The sequence below is a fragment of the Balaenoptera musculus genome, chromosome 15, assembly GCF_009873245.2.
Source record: "Balaenoptera musculus isolate JJ_BM4_2016_0621 chromosome 15, mBalMus1.pri.v3, whole genome shotgun sequence".
NCBI lineage: Eukaryota > Metazoa > Chordata > Mammalia > Artiodactyla > Balaenopteridae > Balaenoptera > Balaenoptera musculus.
In genome coordinates this window covers 167834-183900 of record NC_045799.1, presented here as the reverse complement: position 1 = coordinate 183900, position 16067 = coordinate 167834, and the positions used below count along the sequence as shown (strand labels likewise).

At 66.1% G+C, this 16067-nt stretch overlaps 1 protein-coding gene across 2 annotated transcripts; it reads left to right on the top strand.

The window, feature by feature from the left end:
* Positions 1–7686: 7686 nt before the first annotated feature.
* On the top strand, positions 7687–15599 carry TCEA2 (transcription elongation factor A2). Of its 2 annotated transcripts, none has more exons than XM_036825791.1 (10): positions 7687–7889; positions 10780–10842; positions 11154–11259; positions 12200–12290; positions 13361–13491; positions 13727–13783; positions 14142–14296; positions 14366–14512; positions 15093–15164; positions 15381–15599. In XM_036825791.1, exons 1-10 carry the CDS (start codon positions 7818–7820, stop codon positions 15387–15389), a joined length of 903 nt encoding a protein of 300 aa, XP_036681686.1. In that variant the 5' UTR covers positions 7687–7817; the 3' UTR covers positions 15390–15599. The 2 variants fall into 2 exon arrangements, with proteins under 2 accessions (XP_036681686.1, XP_036681687.1); XM_036825792.1 differs by lacking the exon at positions 7687–7889 and adding an exon at positions 9916–10030 and having other exon boundaries at positions 15381–15593.
* Positions 15600–16067: the final 468 nt, after the last annotated feature.

The following is a 16067-nucleotide window of genomic DNA, read 5'->3' as shown; positions in this document are numbered from 1 at the left end:
GTGGCCAGTTGTGCATCCGAGGTGTGTGTCTGTGCATCTGTATGTGGTCTGTGTGTTCGTGTCTGTCTGCCCGGGTGTGGGGGTGAGGCTGGACTCTGCCGTGGGGAGATGGGGCCCCGCGGGGAGTAAGAGTGGAGGTTTGGCCCTGGACACCCACCAAGGGAGGGGTTCCCCAAGACTTCTCTGGCTACCAAACTGTGGCCCCTGATCCATCCACAGTCTGGGGGCGTTCCTACGTCTCCAGGACCCCCCTCAGGCTGGCCTGGTCCAGGTCTGCTGCCGCCCACCCTTGGGGGGGCCCTGTCTGCAGCCCACATCTCCCCAGACAGAAGGTGGGAGGGAGGGCAAGCTTGCTCGGCGAGCAGGGGCTGGCCTGGGCGTCCAGTGGACACTGCCTTCCTGGCCCTCCGCCCACTCCCTCCCTCAGCCTGAACTGGACCCCTAGACTCTGGTTGAAGCCTGCAAGGGATGCTGGGTAATCCCCTCGGTGGCTCTGAGTTGGGGCTTGGCTGGGTCCTGGGGGTGGCGGACCTCCCAGGCGCTGCTGCCCGGGGCAGAGACCTCACAGGCTCCCAGCCACCCGGGCCTGGCTGCTGCAGGAGCCGCGGGGCTGGGACCAGTTACTGAGTCCCGCGGGGCAGGACCCTCCTGCTCCCAGAGGGCGGGGGTGGGGTCCCCGTCAGACGCTCATCCAGGTGGAGAGGGCTCTGGTCTCCTGACACCTCGGCTTTGGAGCCAGGCCACCCACTTCAGACCCTTCCTTGTGGCCCTAGAGACCAGGGCTCCAGGACTGGCCCGGATCCTCCGGCTTGTCCTTGAGGCTGCTCCAAAGGCTGGAGGCGGGTGGGGATGGGGGTGGCTTCGGGGGAGGCCACCCGATGGCCTAGAACCAAGTGGGCACACGCCCAGCGGCAGGCCTGATCCTGGTGGACCCTGGGGCTCAGGCCTGGGGCTGTAGGCTCACGCCACCCATGCTTTCCTGCTCAGTCCTGGGGTGCCGGGCCCAGTGTGCAGAGGGCCACGGGGGTACGAGGGAGCTGGCATGGTGCTCACGCTTGCAGGGCGGTGCTCTCAGGAGTGCTGGGGTCAGTGCATGGTTTGCCACCGTCGTGGGACCTGGGAGTTCCAGAAGAGCTGGGCGCTGTGGGAACTAGGGTGTCGGTGTGCTCGTCGGGGTGCCCCGTGGGCATCTTGGGCGCGTGGAGAGAATGGCGCCATTGCAGGTCTCAGGGCTGTTGCGCAGGGGTTGGGCCCGCCCCTGAGTGCTTTGGGCCAGCAGGAACAAATGGGTGGGGGGCTTCTCTGGGTTGAAGGGACCTGTGGGTGGAGGGGGCACTGAATGCAGTGTGTGTGAGGAGGACCCCGTGACGGTGGCTTCAGGGGGGCAGGCGGGCTGTGGGCAGTTGGGTTAGGTCACTTTTGTGGGTGTCCCAGGTGTTGGGGTCTTGAAGAGGCATTTCCAAACGCCGGGCTGCTGTGCTGGAGGGGAGTTGGGGTGCTGAGCCCGGCGAGCCCGGGGGCATCGGGGCCATGCTCATCATCCAGCGACCTGCGTCCTGTGTGGGCCCCGCTTGGTGCTCAGCGGGGGCTCCGTGGGAACCCGGGGGCAGGGGGCCCAGGCCCCTCTTGGTTTCCACGGCAACAGCAGGGAGGAGCCAGGAAACACCAGCTCAGGAAGGAAGGCCGCAGCTGAGAGGAGGGAGAGGAGGGCCAGCCTGATTGAGCAGGCGCCAGACACTCTGTCTGTCCAGTTGTCCGGCCCAGCTGGCCAGCCAGGCCCAGTGTTTCTGTCTTTGGCTCCACCCCCATGCCGCTCAGTCCGGGCCCCGGGCAGCCTCTGGGAAGGCTGTCTTTGCTCAGACCTCGGTGACCCCGGCCCAGGTTCTCCAGGAATGGTGCCCTGGTCCCCCTCAGGGGAGGTGGGGCAGAGATGGGGCTCTCCGTGTGTGCTGCTTGGGGGACTGTGTGTTGACACACTTGCGTATCCCAGGCTCCCACCCCGACTGCCCTGCCCTGGGCTGGCCTGGCTCCTCTTCTCTCCTACTGGGCTCTGGTGACAGTTCTCGTTTGCCCTGGGAAGCATGGAAAGAAGGGGCAGAGGCCCCCAGGTGGTCGGTCACTGGCCCACGGGGCCTGGTGGGCACGGCAGCTGTGAGTTTCTTTTCGGCTGATGCCCTGGCTTTGGTGACAAATGGCTTTGATGGTCCAACCGGTTGGGGCTGCCAACTGGCCGGGGGGCAGGCCTGTGTTCTTGGGGACCATCTACCCCTTCTTGCTCAGGGGCAGGAGCCATCCATTCATCCATCCATCGATTGGTTATCGACCCCACCGTGGGTCAGGCCCTGTTCCAGGAGATAGGGATTTAGCAGCGCAACAAAACAGCCCCAGGCCCTGCTTGTGGGGAGTTTCCGCTCTGTTGGAGAGGGAGCCGATCAACAAATCCACAAACAAGTCAGAATCCGGAGCGCCAGGCTGTGGAGGAGAGAGGGCTATGTCGGGGTGCTCACTGCCTGCCCATTCAGGAGGTGACCGTGGAGCCAACCCTGAAGGAAACATGTGAAAGCAATGAGGGGACACGTGGGGAAGAGTCTTCTATGCAGAGGAAACAGCACATGCAAAGGCCCTGGGGCAGGGACCTGTGCTGGAGAGGTGACCAGGGGCTGTGTGGGGCCTGGGAGGGTCTCGCTTTCTTATCTGAAGGAGACTTGGTGGCTTGGGAGGGTTTTGAGCAGAGGAGGGGTGTGATCTGGTTTAGCTTTCCACAGCTGCTGTGTGGAGATGGGCCTGTGCAGGCAGAAGGACGGACTCACCAACTCACCACTAGGAGAGAAGGGCAGGGGTCTGCTGTGGGAGTGGGGCTGGCCAAGGCCACCTCCCAAGGCCTGGCTCCTCGGCCCCCAGTCTGCCTCTCCCAGGAGTTTCCTCTGTCTCTCTCCACCAGGGCAGGGCTGGTGTGCCTGGACCGCTAGGAGGCACTGCCTTGGGGACCCCTGTGAGTCAGACCCCCTGCTTTCACTGGAGCCCCTGACCCTGCGGCTGCTGGGGCCCCTGTGGAGGGGGAGGGTGGAGTGGCCGCCAGGCTGGCGGGCTGGCAGGGCAGGGAGGGCGGTGTTTCTGGGAATTGTGTGGGGGAAGCGCATTGTTAGAGCGAGCCTGGAGCAGGCTGCCAGGGCCGGCTGCTGCTGGCCTCTGGGGGATGCCTCCTGCCTCCCCCAAAGTTCTGCCTCTGGGGGAGGGAGCTGGGCCTGGGCCAAGGCTGTGGGCTGGGCTGGGGACTTTCCGCGAGAGGCTGCTGGGGGCAGCGGTTCTTCCCATTCTGCAGACTGGGAGACCGAGGCCCAGAGAGGGGGGCGGCTGGATGGCAGAGCCGAGATATGCACTGGCACATGGGACAGGGGACTCGTGCTGGACTTGGTCCCTGGTCACTGCCCTGCCTGAGCTCAGAGGCCGGGATCGGAGGGAGGCCTGGATGGGGTTGGCTGGGGTCCGAGCTCCACAGAGCCCCTGTGGTGGGGGACTGCAGCCCCCGGGGTGGGCTGGAGGGTCTGATGAAATAGGGTACGGAAACAGCTGGGTGCCTGGGTCGGGGGAGAGCTGCCGACAGGGTGACAGGGGAGGGGTGGGGGCTTCTGGGGCCGAGAGATCTCCCTGCCCCACCCCCGTGGCCATGGGGAGAGGGGGAGCGGTCTCCGTGTGAGTTTGGCAGCACTGGCCTTCCCACCGAGGCCCCTGCCCCAGCCAGAAGGGAAGCACAGATTCGACCTGCTGGGGTCATGGCCGGCTTTGGGCGGCAAGTGGTGGGGGACACAAATAGAAAAATAAATGGCCTGAGCTTCCGATGTTTCCGTGCACTGAGGACGGGGGAGGGGCAGGCCTCTGGGCCAAAGGTGCAGCCCGTCCCTTGGGGGATGGACCCTGGACGTGTTGTTGGGATGTCCCCAGACCCCTGTCAGGGCTGTGTCTGCCCCCTCAGAGCCCCCAGGACAGGGCCAGGCTCCCTACAGAGCAGGACTCCTGAGGGCAGACCCATGTATCTCTCGCCATAAAGGGGTCAAGCGTGGAAGACCCCTGCAGGAGGGGACACAAGCCCTAAGGGGGAGCTGGGGGGTCAGCCCCAGGGTGGGGGCAGGAACAGGGCTTCTACCAGGCGCTTCCCTGGGGACCATCGCGGGGACGGAGGGAGGCCCCCTGGCGGTGGGCTGGTGGGGTGTCCAGGAGGGCATCCTGGAGTAAGGCAGCTGGGTGGGTCTGGGAAGGTGAGCTCGTCTGTCCCCCACCCTTGGGGGCTCTGTCCCTGCTCCTTGCTGATTCCTCTTCACCTCTGACCTCTAATCAGGAGCCCTGCCCCCACCCCACCCCTGCTCATGGCTCACAGTCTCCAGACACGGCCTGGCACCTCCTTGTTGGGTGCCCCTGGCCCTCAACTCTCCGTGCCCCACTCCTGCTCCTCCTGGGCCCATCTCAGGAGGAAGTGGAGGGGCTGGGGTCCTAGGGAGAGGGCCCCACCTGATTCTAGGAAAGTCTGTGTGTCAGGCCTGCAGCCCGGAGTAGCAGGCAAGTTGGTCCCGAGCTGGCCTCTCACGGGGTGGGGGGGTGGGTGTTTTGGGGGCTCCCCTGCTTGGGGGTGGCCAGAAGGTGAAGGTGTAAGTTCTTTCCAGCTCCCCCCAGGGTGCCACGTTCCTTCCGTTACCCAGTAGGTGTCTGGGGGCTGGGATGCAGCAGAGGGTGGAACTCAGGCCTGGTTCTCCTGGCTGAGCAGCCCGGGGAGACAGACGTCTCACGGCCCCTGTGCGTGTGTGCGTGTGATTTGTACCATGCCCGGCGTGCACGCACGTGGGCAGCTTCACGCGTCCCCCACGTGACCCGGGTGGTATGCCGACTCCCCGGGTGCAGCAAGGAGGACACGGGCTCTGGAGCCCCGGTAAGCACGCTGTTGTGGGCACAGCCAGGCTCGCAGTCCTGGTGTCACCCTGCAGGCACAGCTTTCTGAGGGTGCGGGAGGGTCTGGGGGCCCAGGCAGCTTGTTGGGGGACGTTCCTTGGAGGAAGAAGTTCTCAAGGTTGGGTAGGGTCCGAGGGGTCTTGGGTGGGCCGTGACTGACCTGAGCAAGGTTCTGGGGGTTGTGAATTCATGAGGGGCCCTGGGACCAGGGACTTCTAAGGTGGGGAGTTGGGGGTTTCGGGGTTGGTCAGTCAGTGCTACCCTGGCCACGGTGGGACCCACCGACAGACCCCACACGTGAGGGTCACTCTCCAGGACTAACCACAGCCCCACCCAGGCTGCTTCGAGGTTGTGGCTAGAACCCACTGGACCTCCTGGGGGGTGGGGAGGGTGGTGGCCACCTGGCCCGCAGGCCGTCTGTGGCTCACTCCTGCCACCTAGCGGCCTCTGCTCATTGTGGGACCTGCAGGACACAAGGCGGGTCACCCGGGCCGGACCCTGCGTGGGGGTGGCTTCCACGTGGGACTGCACCGTGTCAGGGCTCAGAGCTCCCGTGATGGGGCGAAGGGCCATGGTCTGCAGGTCCCCAGCTGGGAAGCACCCTGCCTCCCCTGCCACGTACCCCCGCCTGCCCGTCCACTCCCCCTTCCCCACCACATGCCCTGCCCGGGCCAGGCTCCCCAGGCTGGGCCCTCCTGCCGCAGGACGCCCCACCTCCTGGCCACTCTTCTCGAGCGCCGTGGCGTCTTGGTCTCCCTTTGTGTGCAGCCTTGGTGGCCTTAGTCGAGAGCTTCTGAGACATGTCAGGCTCCTGACGAACTGTCTCTGTGGCCCTTGCCGGAAGCTCCAGAGGTAGAGACCACCTGGCCTCTCATGAACGAGGACGAAGGCCTGAGGTGGGCGGTCTGGGTTTCCCACTGGCCGAGCCGGGGCAGGGCCCTGGTGCTCAGCTGACAGCCCCTCCTTGCCTCCCTGTCCTCGCTCTGGTGCCACATCGCGGGGCAGCGCACAAAGTAAGCCCATGGGGTTACCATGGAAACCAATTACACTGAAACACAGTTACCAAATTATTTTCTAAACTGTGTGATACGGAACCTAAGTGCTTCTTTATCGCTGCAGCTCCCGACAGCAGTGGGCCTCGGCAGGACGCTGGGGTATCAGCAGGATGGCTGTGACACAAAGTGGCTCTAGTTTGTGCTGTGGTCAGTCCCAGCCCTGCTGTGACACGTGGTTCACTGCTTCATTCGTAACTGAAGGGACAATACGTGTCCCCTAGAGAGCAATGCAGAGGCGACCGGGAGTCTTTCCCACCAGTCTTTCTGCCAGGGCGTTGGTTCCTGACCCGCAGGTTGACACCCTGTCCTATTCTCCCTCCCCCCCGACCCAGTCCCCCTCCTCAGCTCCCAGACCTGCCCTGTCTCCATCTCTGCCCCCCGCCCCAAGTTGGTCCCTGTCCTGCGGCCGCCTCTGTCCCTCTTGGCAGCTTGGATACGGTCACGGGGGCTGGGGTACAAACTCTGCATCCTTGGAATACAGTCCCCAAGCCCCTGCCCTCCTCTGTGTGCCCAATGTTCAGTGTCTACCCGGCTGGCTGGGGGCCGGTGCCTCTGCCACTTGAGGAGAAAGGACAAAACCCTAGGGCCCCACCCTTGGGGGACAAGGGGCAGGGCCCTTCCTTCTTAACCAGCTTCTAGGTCATGCTTTAGAGTCTCTGTGGCTTGAAACATCCAACCCAGTCCCACACATAGAAGCCTCCCTCACTCAAAGCCAGGACAGAGGAGGCTGCGCAGCTAGGCCTCCCCAACAGACAAAGTTAAGCTGATTCGAGGACTGATAGGAGGAAATTCCTCCTCCAAGCACCACGACAGGGCATCCTGAGATGCTGAGCTCAGCCATGGCTTCTGACAAAGGCTGGAGCACAGGGGAGAGCGTGTCAACCACACGGTCAGCATGCAGCAAAGCACTCAGCCTCTCCCCTCTGGAGTGGGCGCATGTATCTCCGAGAAACCTCAAAGCAGCTTCCGGTCCCTAAGATTACAGTCAGAAAGGTGAGGATCAGGAGAGGCCTCCCAGAAGCATCACCTGGGCTGTCAAGAAGGGCTCGTGCCAGACGGTCCAACCCTGGCGGAGGCACCAGTTGAGGCAGGGTGTGGGCCATCAGCACAGCCCCCGGGAGTAGGTCACTGTTACGGAGCCAGCCTCGAGGCCAGTCCCCATCTGATTTCTCCGCAGGGCAAAGGAGGACAAAGTGCTGGGGGTTGGGGGTGGGCATGCAGAAACCCCGGAAAAGCAGCCTGAGGACACCCCCCTTGACCATGCCCCGAGGGTCCCCGAGGCCACAATCCCGGCCGCAGCGCTCAGGAGGTCGGGCAGCGGCCCCGGGACAGCGGAAGGTGGCGGAGGAGGGCTCATGGGGCGGGGAGAGGGGACGGACCTCAGCGTGCCTTTGCGTCCCCGCGCAGTCGGACCCTGGCCGCCCCCGCGAGGTGTTGGGAGGAAAGCGCGGGCTCGGCGCCGCGGCCCCCACGCACGGCCGCGCCCTACGCTGCCGCAGCGCCCTCCTCCGGCTAACCGGTCCACAGGCGGCTGCCCGCGGAAGGACTACACTTCCTAGGATGCCCAGCGCGCCCCCTGGCTCCTGGGAGTTGTGGTCCGGGGCAGGGCGGGCGCGCGCGTGGCGGGCGGGCGTGAGAACTACGTGTCCCAAGATGCAGCGCGGTGCCGCGGGGGCAGGGGGTTTGAACGGAGGGTCTCCCGCCCGTGGCGGGGCTGCGTCTGCTGCGGCGGGTGCGGGAGGCTGCGGCGGCCGGGGCCGGGGTCCGGGTCGGGAGGCCGAGGCTGGCGCGGCGGGCGCTGGGGGCGGTGCCCCCGAGGCGATGATGGGCAAGGAGGAGGAGATTGCGCGGATCGCTCGGAGGCTGGACAAGATGGTGACCAAGAAGAGCGCGGTGAGGGGCGCGGGCCGCCAGGACCCCGGGACCCCCGCCCCGCCGAGCCCCCGCCGAGCCTGCCGAGCCCCCGTCAGGGCCGCGGCGACCACCCGAGGGGCAGGACGAGACTCCGCCCCGGGAGAGACTCCCGGGACACGGGGAGACCCCCGCCGGAGGCCGAGACCCCCGCCCTGGGCCAGCCCTGCCCTTCATCTCGCACCCACGGCAGAGGCCGCGATCCGGTCTGGACCTTGTCCCGGGAGCCAACCGCTCTGGACTCAAACCCCAACTGCCAGACTGAGACCCCGCAGGCCTGGGATCCGCCCGCTTCCTCCCCTCACTCCGGAGCCCCTCGGGAGCCCGGGCTGGTGGAGACCCTCCTCGGCCCAGTCCCTCCAGGCCCTGCGGAAGCCCCGGCCCGTGCAGCCCTGACTGGCCGCCCCGCCCTCCTCGCCTTCCTCCTCCCCAGCCTGGGCATCCTCGAAGTCCCCCAGAACTCCCCGCCGAGCCCCATCCCCGACTCAGAGCCCTCTGTCCCACCCTAGGTCTCCCACACCCATTCTCCGCCTTCAAGAGTTTGGAGTGTGAGATTGGACCCCCTTTTCCCCTGGAGCTACAGCGCCTCCCCTACCTCTGCCTGGCCTGGGGTTTGCGGCCCCCATCGTCTCATTTTCACCGGCCAATCGGCCAGAGGCCTTTCTTGTCTGGGAGGCCCTTTTTTTTTCCTTGTCTGTTCAGCCCCCCAAGAACCAGGTTGCCCTAATAAATCCTTTCCCTTCTTTAGCCAGGGCTCAGCCAGCAGCTACTGGGGAGTGGGTAGATGCGTAGGCACCCTTGGGAAAGAGCCCTAGGAAGCCCCCAGCCTGGCCTGGGAATACGCGGGCGCAGGACTCCCCCCGACCCCCGCGACCAGCTGTGCTCACTCTGCGGCCGGCTTCTGTCGTCCCTCGGCCAGTGCGCCTTTGGGGAAGGCTGTGCCCGGTCTCGGGCTGGTGGTGGTAGGGGTGGACAGCACATGGGGCTTCAGTTTCAGGCCCCTCTCAACTTTGGACCTTGGTGGTCTGGGTATCCTCGCAGGAAGCATCTTTGGTGGGTGGTACCTGCCTCTAGGGGGTGGAGAGGAGTCCTGCTGGCTCCCTGAGAGGCTCAATAAACGCGACCTGCTCTCTCCCCAGACTGAGCTCCTGGGGCGGGCCGAGTGGTGGTGGGGGCCGTGAGGGAGGCTCAGTTGGGGTCTTGAGATGCCTGCCCAACCACCCCAGGGCTGTGTGCCTGCACTGGTGGTTTGGGGGTGACTTTTGGGCTGAGCATGGTTGAGTCTGGGTCTTTGGACAGGGTTCTCCCCCCGGGGCTGGGAAGGGGGCTGGCTCCCACGCTTTCATTCATCCATCAAGCAGCAGCCGCCTGCCCCAAACCCTGCATGATGTTCACACCCCTGGGAGGCTGTGGGCAGCACGGAGCAGGGATGTGGGAACATCTCTGGCTGTTTCCAGAGATGACCAGAGAAAGAAGCTGCTTCCCCTCTGAAGGAGACAAAACAAATGCCCCCCAGGTGGGGGCAGAGATGGGCTACGGAACCCACGGAGGGCTGGGTCGGGCCAGGCAGGACTGGGGCAGGGGGCATCTAGCTGGAGCACCGCATGGATGGAAGCCCAGGGGAGAATGAGGAGGGGGGACAGGTGTGGACTGGGAAGGGGGCTAGGGGGCTTGGGGTGCCATGGAGTGGGGAGTGAGAGCTAGCAGAGGCTCCTGGTGGGTCCCAGCACCTTTGAGGCCCCTTGGGGGAGTTGGGGGCCGTGACTGGGAATCACGTTTAAGCCCCTCTGGTCCGGAGGCCACAGAAAGCTGGCGTTCTGCAGCCCGGGGCTCCGTTTTGGGGAAGATGATCGATCGCAGAGTGGCTCTGTGCCCTCAGTTCTGGTGCCCATCTGTCCTCTCTGAGGAGCTGACTACAGGGCTGGACTCTGTAGCCCAAGGGGCAGGGCCTGCGGGGGTGATGAGGGGGGGGCAGCAGCCTGAGCAGAGATGCCGTCCAGATCAGGGATGGGGCAGGTTCTGCCCCTCCCACGGCCAGGCTGCAGGACATCTGAGGCTGTCACCCCTTGGATGGCTGCCTCCTTCATGTCGTGAGAGAGACACGCACACGTGAAACCACACCGGTGGGTTCCGTGAGCCTTCTGTGGAGGAAGGCAACGCAGGGAGCGGATGGGGTGGTGCCAGGCTGCTTGCCGTCTTCAGCGGGAGAGGCCTCACCGAGAATGTGTCATTTGCACAAAGCTCTGGAGGGAGAGTGGGGCAGGCGTGTCGCTGGCAGTGGGAGCAGCAGGGGCAGAGGTCCCAGGGCGGGCAGCTCGGCCCCCTGAGGGGCCCTGGGGAGCTTTGTCTGCTGTGGAGCCATGTGGCCCTTGTGTGTGCGGCTGCGAGGAAGCAGATGCGGGCAGGGGTGCCGGGCAGAGCAGGGAGACGGGGCTCTGTCACAGCCGTCCAGGCGAGGTGACACGGCTGGAGGGAGTGAGCAGGGGGTGTGGGGTGCACATGAGGGGAGCAGAGGCCCCTGAGGGCTTGGCCCCAGCAGGCGGCACTGAGGAGAGGCGGCCTGAGCCACGTGGGCGGGGGATGTGGGACCGGGCAGGTGCGGGCACTCCTGGGGCTGCGCCTCCACCTGGTGCGGCGCCCCTGCTGGGGAGGGGCTTCGGCCCTTCCCCCTGACGGCCCTCGGGGGCCCTGGGCTGGGGTTAAGTGCACAGCTGCTTCCCCTCTCATGCCTGCCTTCCCTGGGCATCTGACCCCAGGTGGATCTGCAAACCGTCACTGCCTTGTGTTCCCCCAACCCTCGTGTGTGGGAGGAGCTGAGCTTGCCCACTGAGACCTCAAAGTCGTTCACGAGGGTCCTCCCTTCTCCTTCCAGGATGGAGCCCTGGACCTGCTGCGGGAGCTGAAGGCCATGCCCGTCACGCTGCACCTGCTGCAGGTAGGGCCCTGTGTGCCCCCCCAGCTCCCAGGCACCTGGCAGAGCTTCCTGCCCCCCACCCCGGCCCTTGGTTGGCATGAGTCCCTGCCCCTGAGGAGACTGTCCCTTGCCTTTCTCTGATGCTCCAAGAGACAGGGAGGGGCGTTCAAGGAAAATCCACTGCGTCCCTCACTGAGCTTCCCGCAGACGGGGCAGTAACCGTCAGGAGGGCATCCCTCCCCTCGCTGGTCCCCAGCCTGCCCTGTGGGAGTCACCGAGGGTCTGTGGGGAGGGTCTGACCGCTGCCCCCAACCTGGCCGCTTGCCTTGCAGTCCACCCGCGTCGGCATGTCCGTCAACGCCCTGCGGAAGCAGAGCTCGGACGAGGAGGTCGTCACGCTGGCCAAGTCTCTCATCAAGTCCTGGAAAAAGCTCCTGGGTGCGGGTCAGGCAGCCTAGGCTGAGCGTGGGGGCAGGGGGCACCCACGACGCGCTGGCCCTTCGCAGACTGTGCTGTTCCCGAGCCAGGGCCACCTGGGGCCCAGTCCCGGCAGCACGGGCTCAGGCTGGGAGGAGAGGGGCTCCACGGGGAGCAAGGGGAAGAGTAGAGGGGAGGGGGCTGCGCTGAGCCCTGGAGGGGGACCTGGCAGAGCTGGGGGAGGTCGCCCGGGGGAAGAGTCAGAGGGCAGGGGGCAGCTCCGGACGTGGGGAGGGGAGGGGGCGTGGCGAGGAGGGGGAGGAGGAGGAGGGAGGGGGGTGGGGTTAGGAGGCGGAGGGAGGGGGGTCTGGAGCCGCTCAGGGGGAACAGGGGCAGCCTCTTTCTAGGGACAGTGGGGCGACTGGGATGCCACCACTGGACCCTGAGGTTCCCCTCCCTTCCCAGCCCCTCCTGGGCTCTGTCCAAACCCTTGGGAAACAGAGCTGCATGTCCTGGGCTCCTCTCCAGTCCTGCGTGGCTGTTGGGCTGCGTGTTGGACAAGCGTATTTATTCTGGTGGCGTATGGGATGCTTCTCGTCCTGTGGGAAGGTCCCCAGTGCAGGCTGGGGCTCACTCAATGGCTCGCTCTGGGGCCTGAGGCCCAGCTGGGGGGTGGCCATGTCCGGCCTGCCTGCGGTGACCAGCCTTTGTCCAAGTCCAGACGTGCCATCCGTGAAGGCCGTCACTCTGGGGGGGATTTCTGTACTCAGGGAGACTTTTCAGGACCTTCCTTGGCTGGGGAGAGAGGACCCCAGTCGTTCGCAGGAAGCTGGGGCTGGGGGCAGGGTCCGATGGCTGGGGCTGTGCCTTGGTGGTGGTCTGCCCCCCTCCCTGGCCCTGGCCCTGCCCTCCGGGTCTGCCTTCTCCCAGCCAGCCCTCCCTTCTTTCCCGGCACATGTAGATGCTTCAGACGCCAAAGCCAGGGAGCGGAGGAGGGGCGGGCCTCTGCCCACATCGTCCTCCAAGGAGGCCTCCGAGGCCCAGGACCCCAGGTAGCACGTCTGGAAGGCAGACACACACCCCGCCCACGGCCCCACCTTCTCGGCAGACCAGGGTGCGGATTTCCAGGGGCCCTGGGTGCGGGGGCCGAGGTCATCAGCCCTTTCAGCTCCTCGGGAGGGACTCTCCCCAGGGTCAGCCTCTTGCTGGACATTTTCCCTCCAGAGATGCCCCTGGATCTTTTAGCCCCAAGCATGTGAGGGCGAGGCCCTGTCTGCCGGGCGGCACGGAGCTGACCCACAGCCTGAGCGGGCCTGTGGGCGCCCATCGCCCACGCCCCCGGATCCAGGCCCCGGTCCAGGGTCTGGTTCTCGCGGGCTAACTCTGGCTACCCCCGTTGGCCTGGCGCCTCTGGCTGCCGGCCCCTCCCTCCCCGGCGCTGCCCCAGGCTGTGGCATGGTGCAGGTTTTGGGGCTACTGAGGCCTCCCTGCTCCTGCCGCCCCAGGGATGGGCTGTGGCTGAGAGGCTGCTTTGCCCTCGACCCCACTGGGCAGCAGTGGCCAAGGGCGAGGGAAAGCTGAGCTTTGGATTCATGGCATGGCCGTGCAGAGACGTGGGCTCATCCGCCCACCTGCACGTGTTATTTTTCCTCCAGGAAGCCGCCTGCTTCCACTGACTTCCGTGGAGGTCACAAGGTCACGAGATGCAGGGGCGTGAGAGGAGGGCCGTGGGTGGACAGAGCCTTGTGGACAGGCAACCCATGGAGGGGGGTGCCCAGACCTACAAAGGGTGGGGCTGCCTGCATAGTGGTACTTGGTCTTGGGTGATCCCTAGTCCCGTCTGCCTGTCCCTGACCTGGCAGTTTGCGTCGGGCAGTGTGGCCCCGTGTTCCAGGTCTCCCTGAGGGTGGGGATCCCGTCTGGAGTGTGTCCCACCCAGTGATCCTCACTGCCTCTGGCCAGACCGCATGGACATGCTGGACCTGACTGCAGATGGGCAGGGTTCTGGGCCGCTGTCAGGGTGGAGCAGACGGGGTCTGGGGGCGTCGTGGCTGTGACATTGGCTTTTCTGGGGACCGGCATCTCATGGAGGTGCACGCGGCCCGAGCGGGCCTCTCTCCAGCCGCAAGAGGCCAGAGCTGCCCAGGACGCCATCGACACCCAGGATCACCACGTTTCCTCCGGTGCCGGTCACCTGTGACGCCGTGCGCAACAAGTGTCGCGAGATGCTGACTGCTGCCCTGCAGACGGACCGTGAGTGCCTGGGCCGGGGCCACCCAGCACACCTCGGGGTCCTGGCTCCTGACACACGCTGGAGTCCCAGGTGGCCTGGGCCCTGCCTGCCTGTGGAGGCCTGAGTCCAAGCCCGTGCTGCTGACCTTGGGGGCAGGGAGCCGGGGGTCTTGGGGGAGCAGGGAACCTGGATCCCGCGCAGGCTGAGGCGCTGGGGGGAGGCGGCAGGGCAGCCGGTCAGGGCTCCTTCTTGCAGATGACCACGTGGCTGTCGGTGCAGACTGCGAGCGCTTGTCGGCCCAGATCGAGGAATATATCCTTTGTGCAGCGGCTCGGGGGCTGGAGTTCTGGAGGACTTGCGGGGCCGGCCAGGCTCAGCTCCCCTCGTGGCCACTGTCCTGCGCCCTCGCCAGGGGGTTGGGCGATCGGGCGGGCTTGCTTGTCTTGACCAGGGGGCTCCTCCCAGACCCTCTGGGGTCTGACCGGGCCTGCGGTGGGCCTGGGTCCCGGGCCTCCAGCCTGCAGTTGGGTCTCAGCCGGGAAAGCGTCAGTGTCGACGACCCGCTGTGGCTGGCTCTTCCGACACGGCCCCCACGAAAGGCCCTGGCTGACTTGGGGCAGGGGTGGAGGGCAGGGCATCGGCCTCCCTACGGGTCCTTAAACGTCCGCACGCATCTTCCGGGACGTGGGGAACACGGACATGAAGTACAAGAACCGCGTGCGGAGCCGCCTCTCCAACCTCAAGGACGCCAAGAACCCCAGCCTGCGGCGCAATGTGCTGTGCGGCGCCATCACGCCCCAGCAGATCGCCGTGATGACCTCGGAGGTGAGCCCGTGGGGGCGCGGGGGGCTGCCCCTGGGGGGCCGCGGGCTAAGCACGCGCCCCTCGCCCCAGGAGATGGCCAGCGACGAGCTGAAGGAGATCCGCAAGGCCATGACCAAGGAGGCCATCCGCGAGCACCAGATGGCGCGCACGGGCGGCACGCAGACCGACCTGTTCACCTGCGGCAAGTGCAGGAAGAAGAACTGCACCTACACGCAGGTGAGCGTCGGCAGCCCTCCCGGGGCCCCGCCCCTCCTCGGAGCCGCCCATGCCCCTGCTATGCAGGCTGGATCCCCCTTGCGCCTGGACACGTGCGGTGTGAGTGGCGCTGGGACGGGGGTCCGACAACCTAGTCTCCGATGGGGCCGGGAGCTGCGGTCACCCTTGGGGCCTCCCTCTTGCCGAGGACCCCTGCTCCCCAGTAGGCAGTCTCGGGCGGTGGGTCCAGCCCGTCCTGGGGCACTGAAGTTTGGGAGCCCGGCCCCGCTGTGTTGCTGCTGGTGGGAGGGTGGGTGTCCGGTGGTGGTAGCAGGACTACACTCAGAGTCGTGGAGGTGGACGCTGATGTCGGCCCCAAGAGATGTCGGGGGGCCCTGTAAGAGGAAAGCGGTTGGGGCGACTCCAAGGTTGGGGTTGCAGGGCAGCCTCAGCCCAGGTGACGTGAGGCCAGCGCGGCCCGAGGCCATGGGTGGCGGCTCCCCAGGTTGTGACTCCTGGGAAGTCCTGCTCCCTGGGGCCTCCAGCTGCAAGTGACTGAGGCCCTGGGGCTGGGCCCCTCCCACCGTGGCCCTCCCCACAGGTGCAGACCCGCAGCTCCGATGAGCCTATGACCACGTTCGTCGTCTGCAACGAGTGTGGAAACCGCTGGAAGGTAGGTGGGTGAGCCCAGGCCATCCCCAGCCCTGTTCTCTGGAGCTGGGTGTCTCCAGCCTTTGTGGGGTCTGTGGTGTGACTTGGGGGATGGCCATGCCAGTCAGCCCCCTGGGAGCTTTGGAGATGGTGGATGGAGACCCCAGCCCTGCCTCCTGCCCTTTGGGGTCCTGCGGGCCGCACGGCTGGATGGACGCCTCTCACCTGTTTCTTGCAGTTCTGCTGAGCCCTGCGCATGTGTGCCTGCAGCCTTGGGCCACGGCCAGTGCGGGCCATCGCCCTTTCCCCATCCTCTGCCAACAGATACAGCTTGTCTGGAGACCTGCCCTTTGCCCACCTGGCCTTCCTCAGAAGGCAGCACACCCTGCCCCCCACCCTGCCTGCAGTGCACCTTTCTTCCTCTTTCCCCCCAGTTATTAAATGTTTCATTTTGCCACTGTTTTTTCCCTGGCCCTTGGTCCTGGTGGGCCATGCACAGGCTTGGGCTTCAAGCTGGGTCCCCCATCCCCTCATCTCTGGTTTGATCCCCCCAACCCCCGCCGCTGCGGGGACAGCCCACCTCCCTGGGGTCAGGTGACGCTGAGGCTTGGCCTCGTGGAACAGCACTGGACGGAAGAGCCCGCTGGCTCTCAGAGGGGCCCGAGTGCGCCCGTGGGAGGGGCAGGGCTGGGCACGCATAGCATGAGGATCAGGTGGGGAGGGCCGTGGGCGCACGGAGGAGCCGGGGTCTCACGACCTCTCCAGGCACCGCAGCTCAGGGTCCAGGGATTATGGGCGGGAGGCTAAGTCTGGGCCCCACAGCCGTGCCTGCCTGCAACCCTTCACGATGCCCCACTGCTCGTGGAAGCAGTGTGGATGGGGGTGGACCCCTGACCAGGCCCTCTGCGCCCCGGTTGCAGCGTTG

Bases quoted from the DNA above. Each gene is read 5' to 3' on its own strand.
- TCEA2 (XM_036825791.1), top strand. From the start codon at position 7,818: ATGATGGGCAAGGAGGAGGAGATTGCGCGGATCGCTCGGAGGCTGGAC. The intron at 7,890-10,779 runs GTGAGGGGCGCG...TTCTCCTTCCAG, and splicing joins TGGTGACCAAGAAGAGCGCG to GATGGAGCCCTGGACCTGCT. The intron at 14,513-15,092 runs GTGAGCGTCGGC...CCCTCCCCACAG, and splicing joins AGAACTGCACCTACACGCAG to GTGCAGACCCGCAGCTCCGA.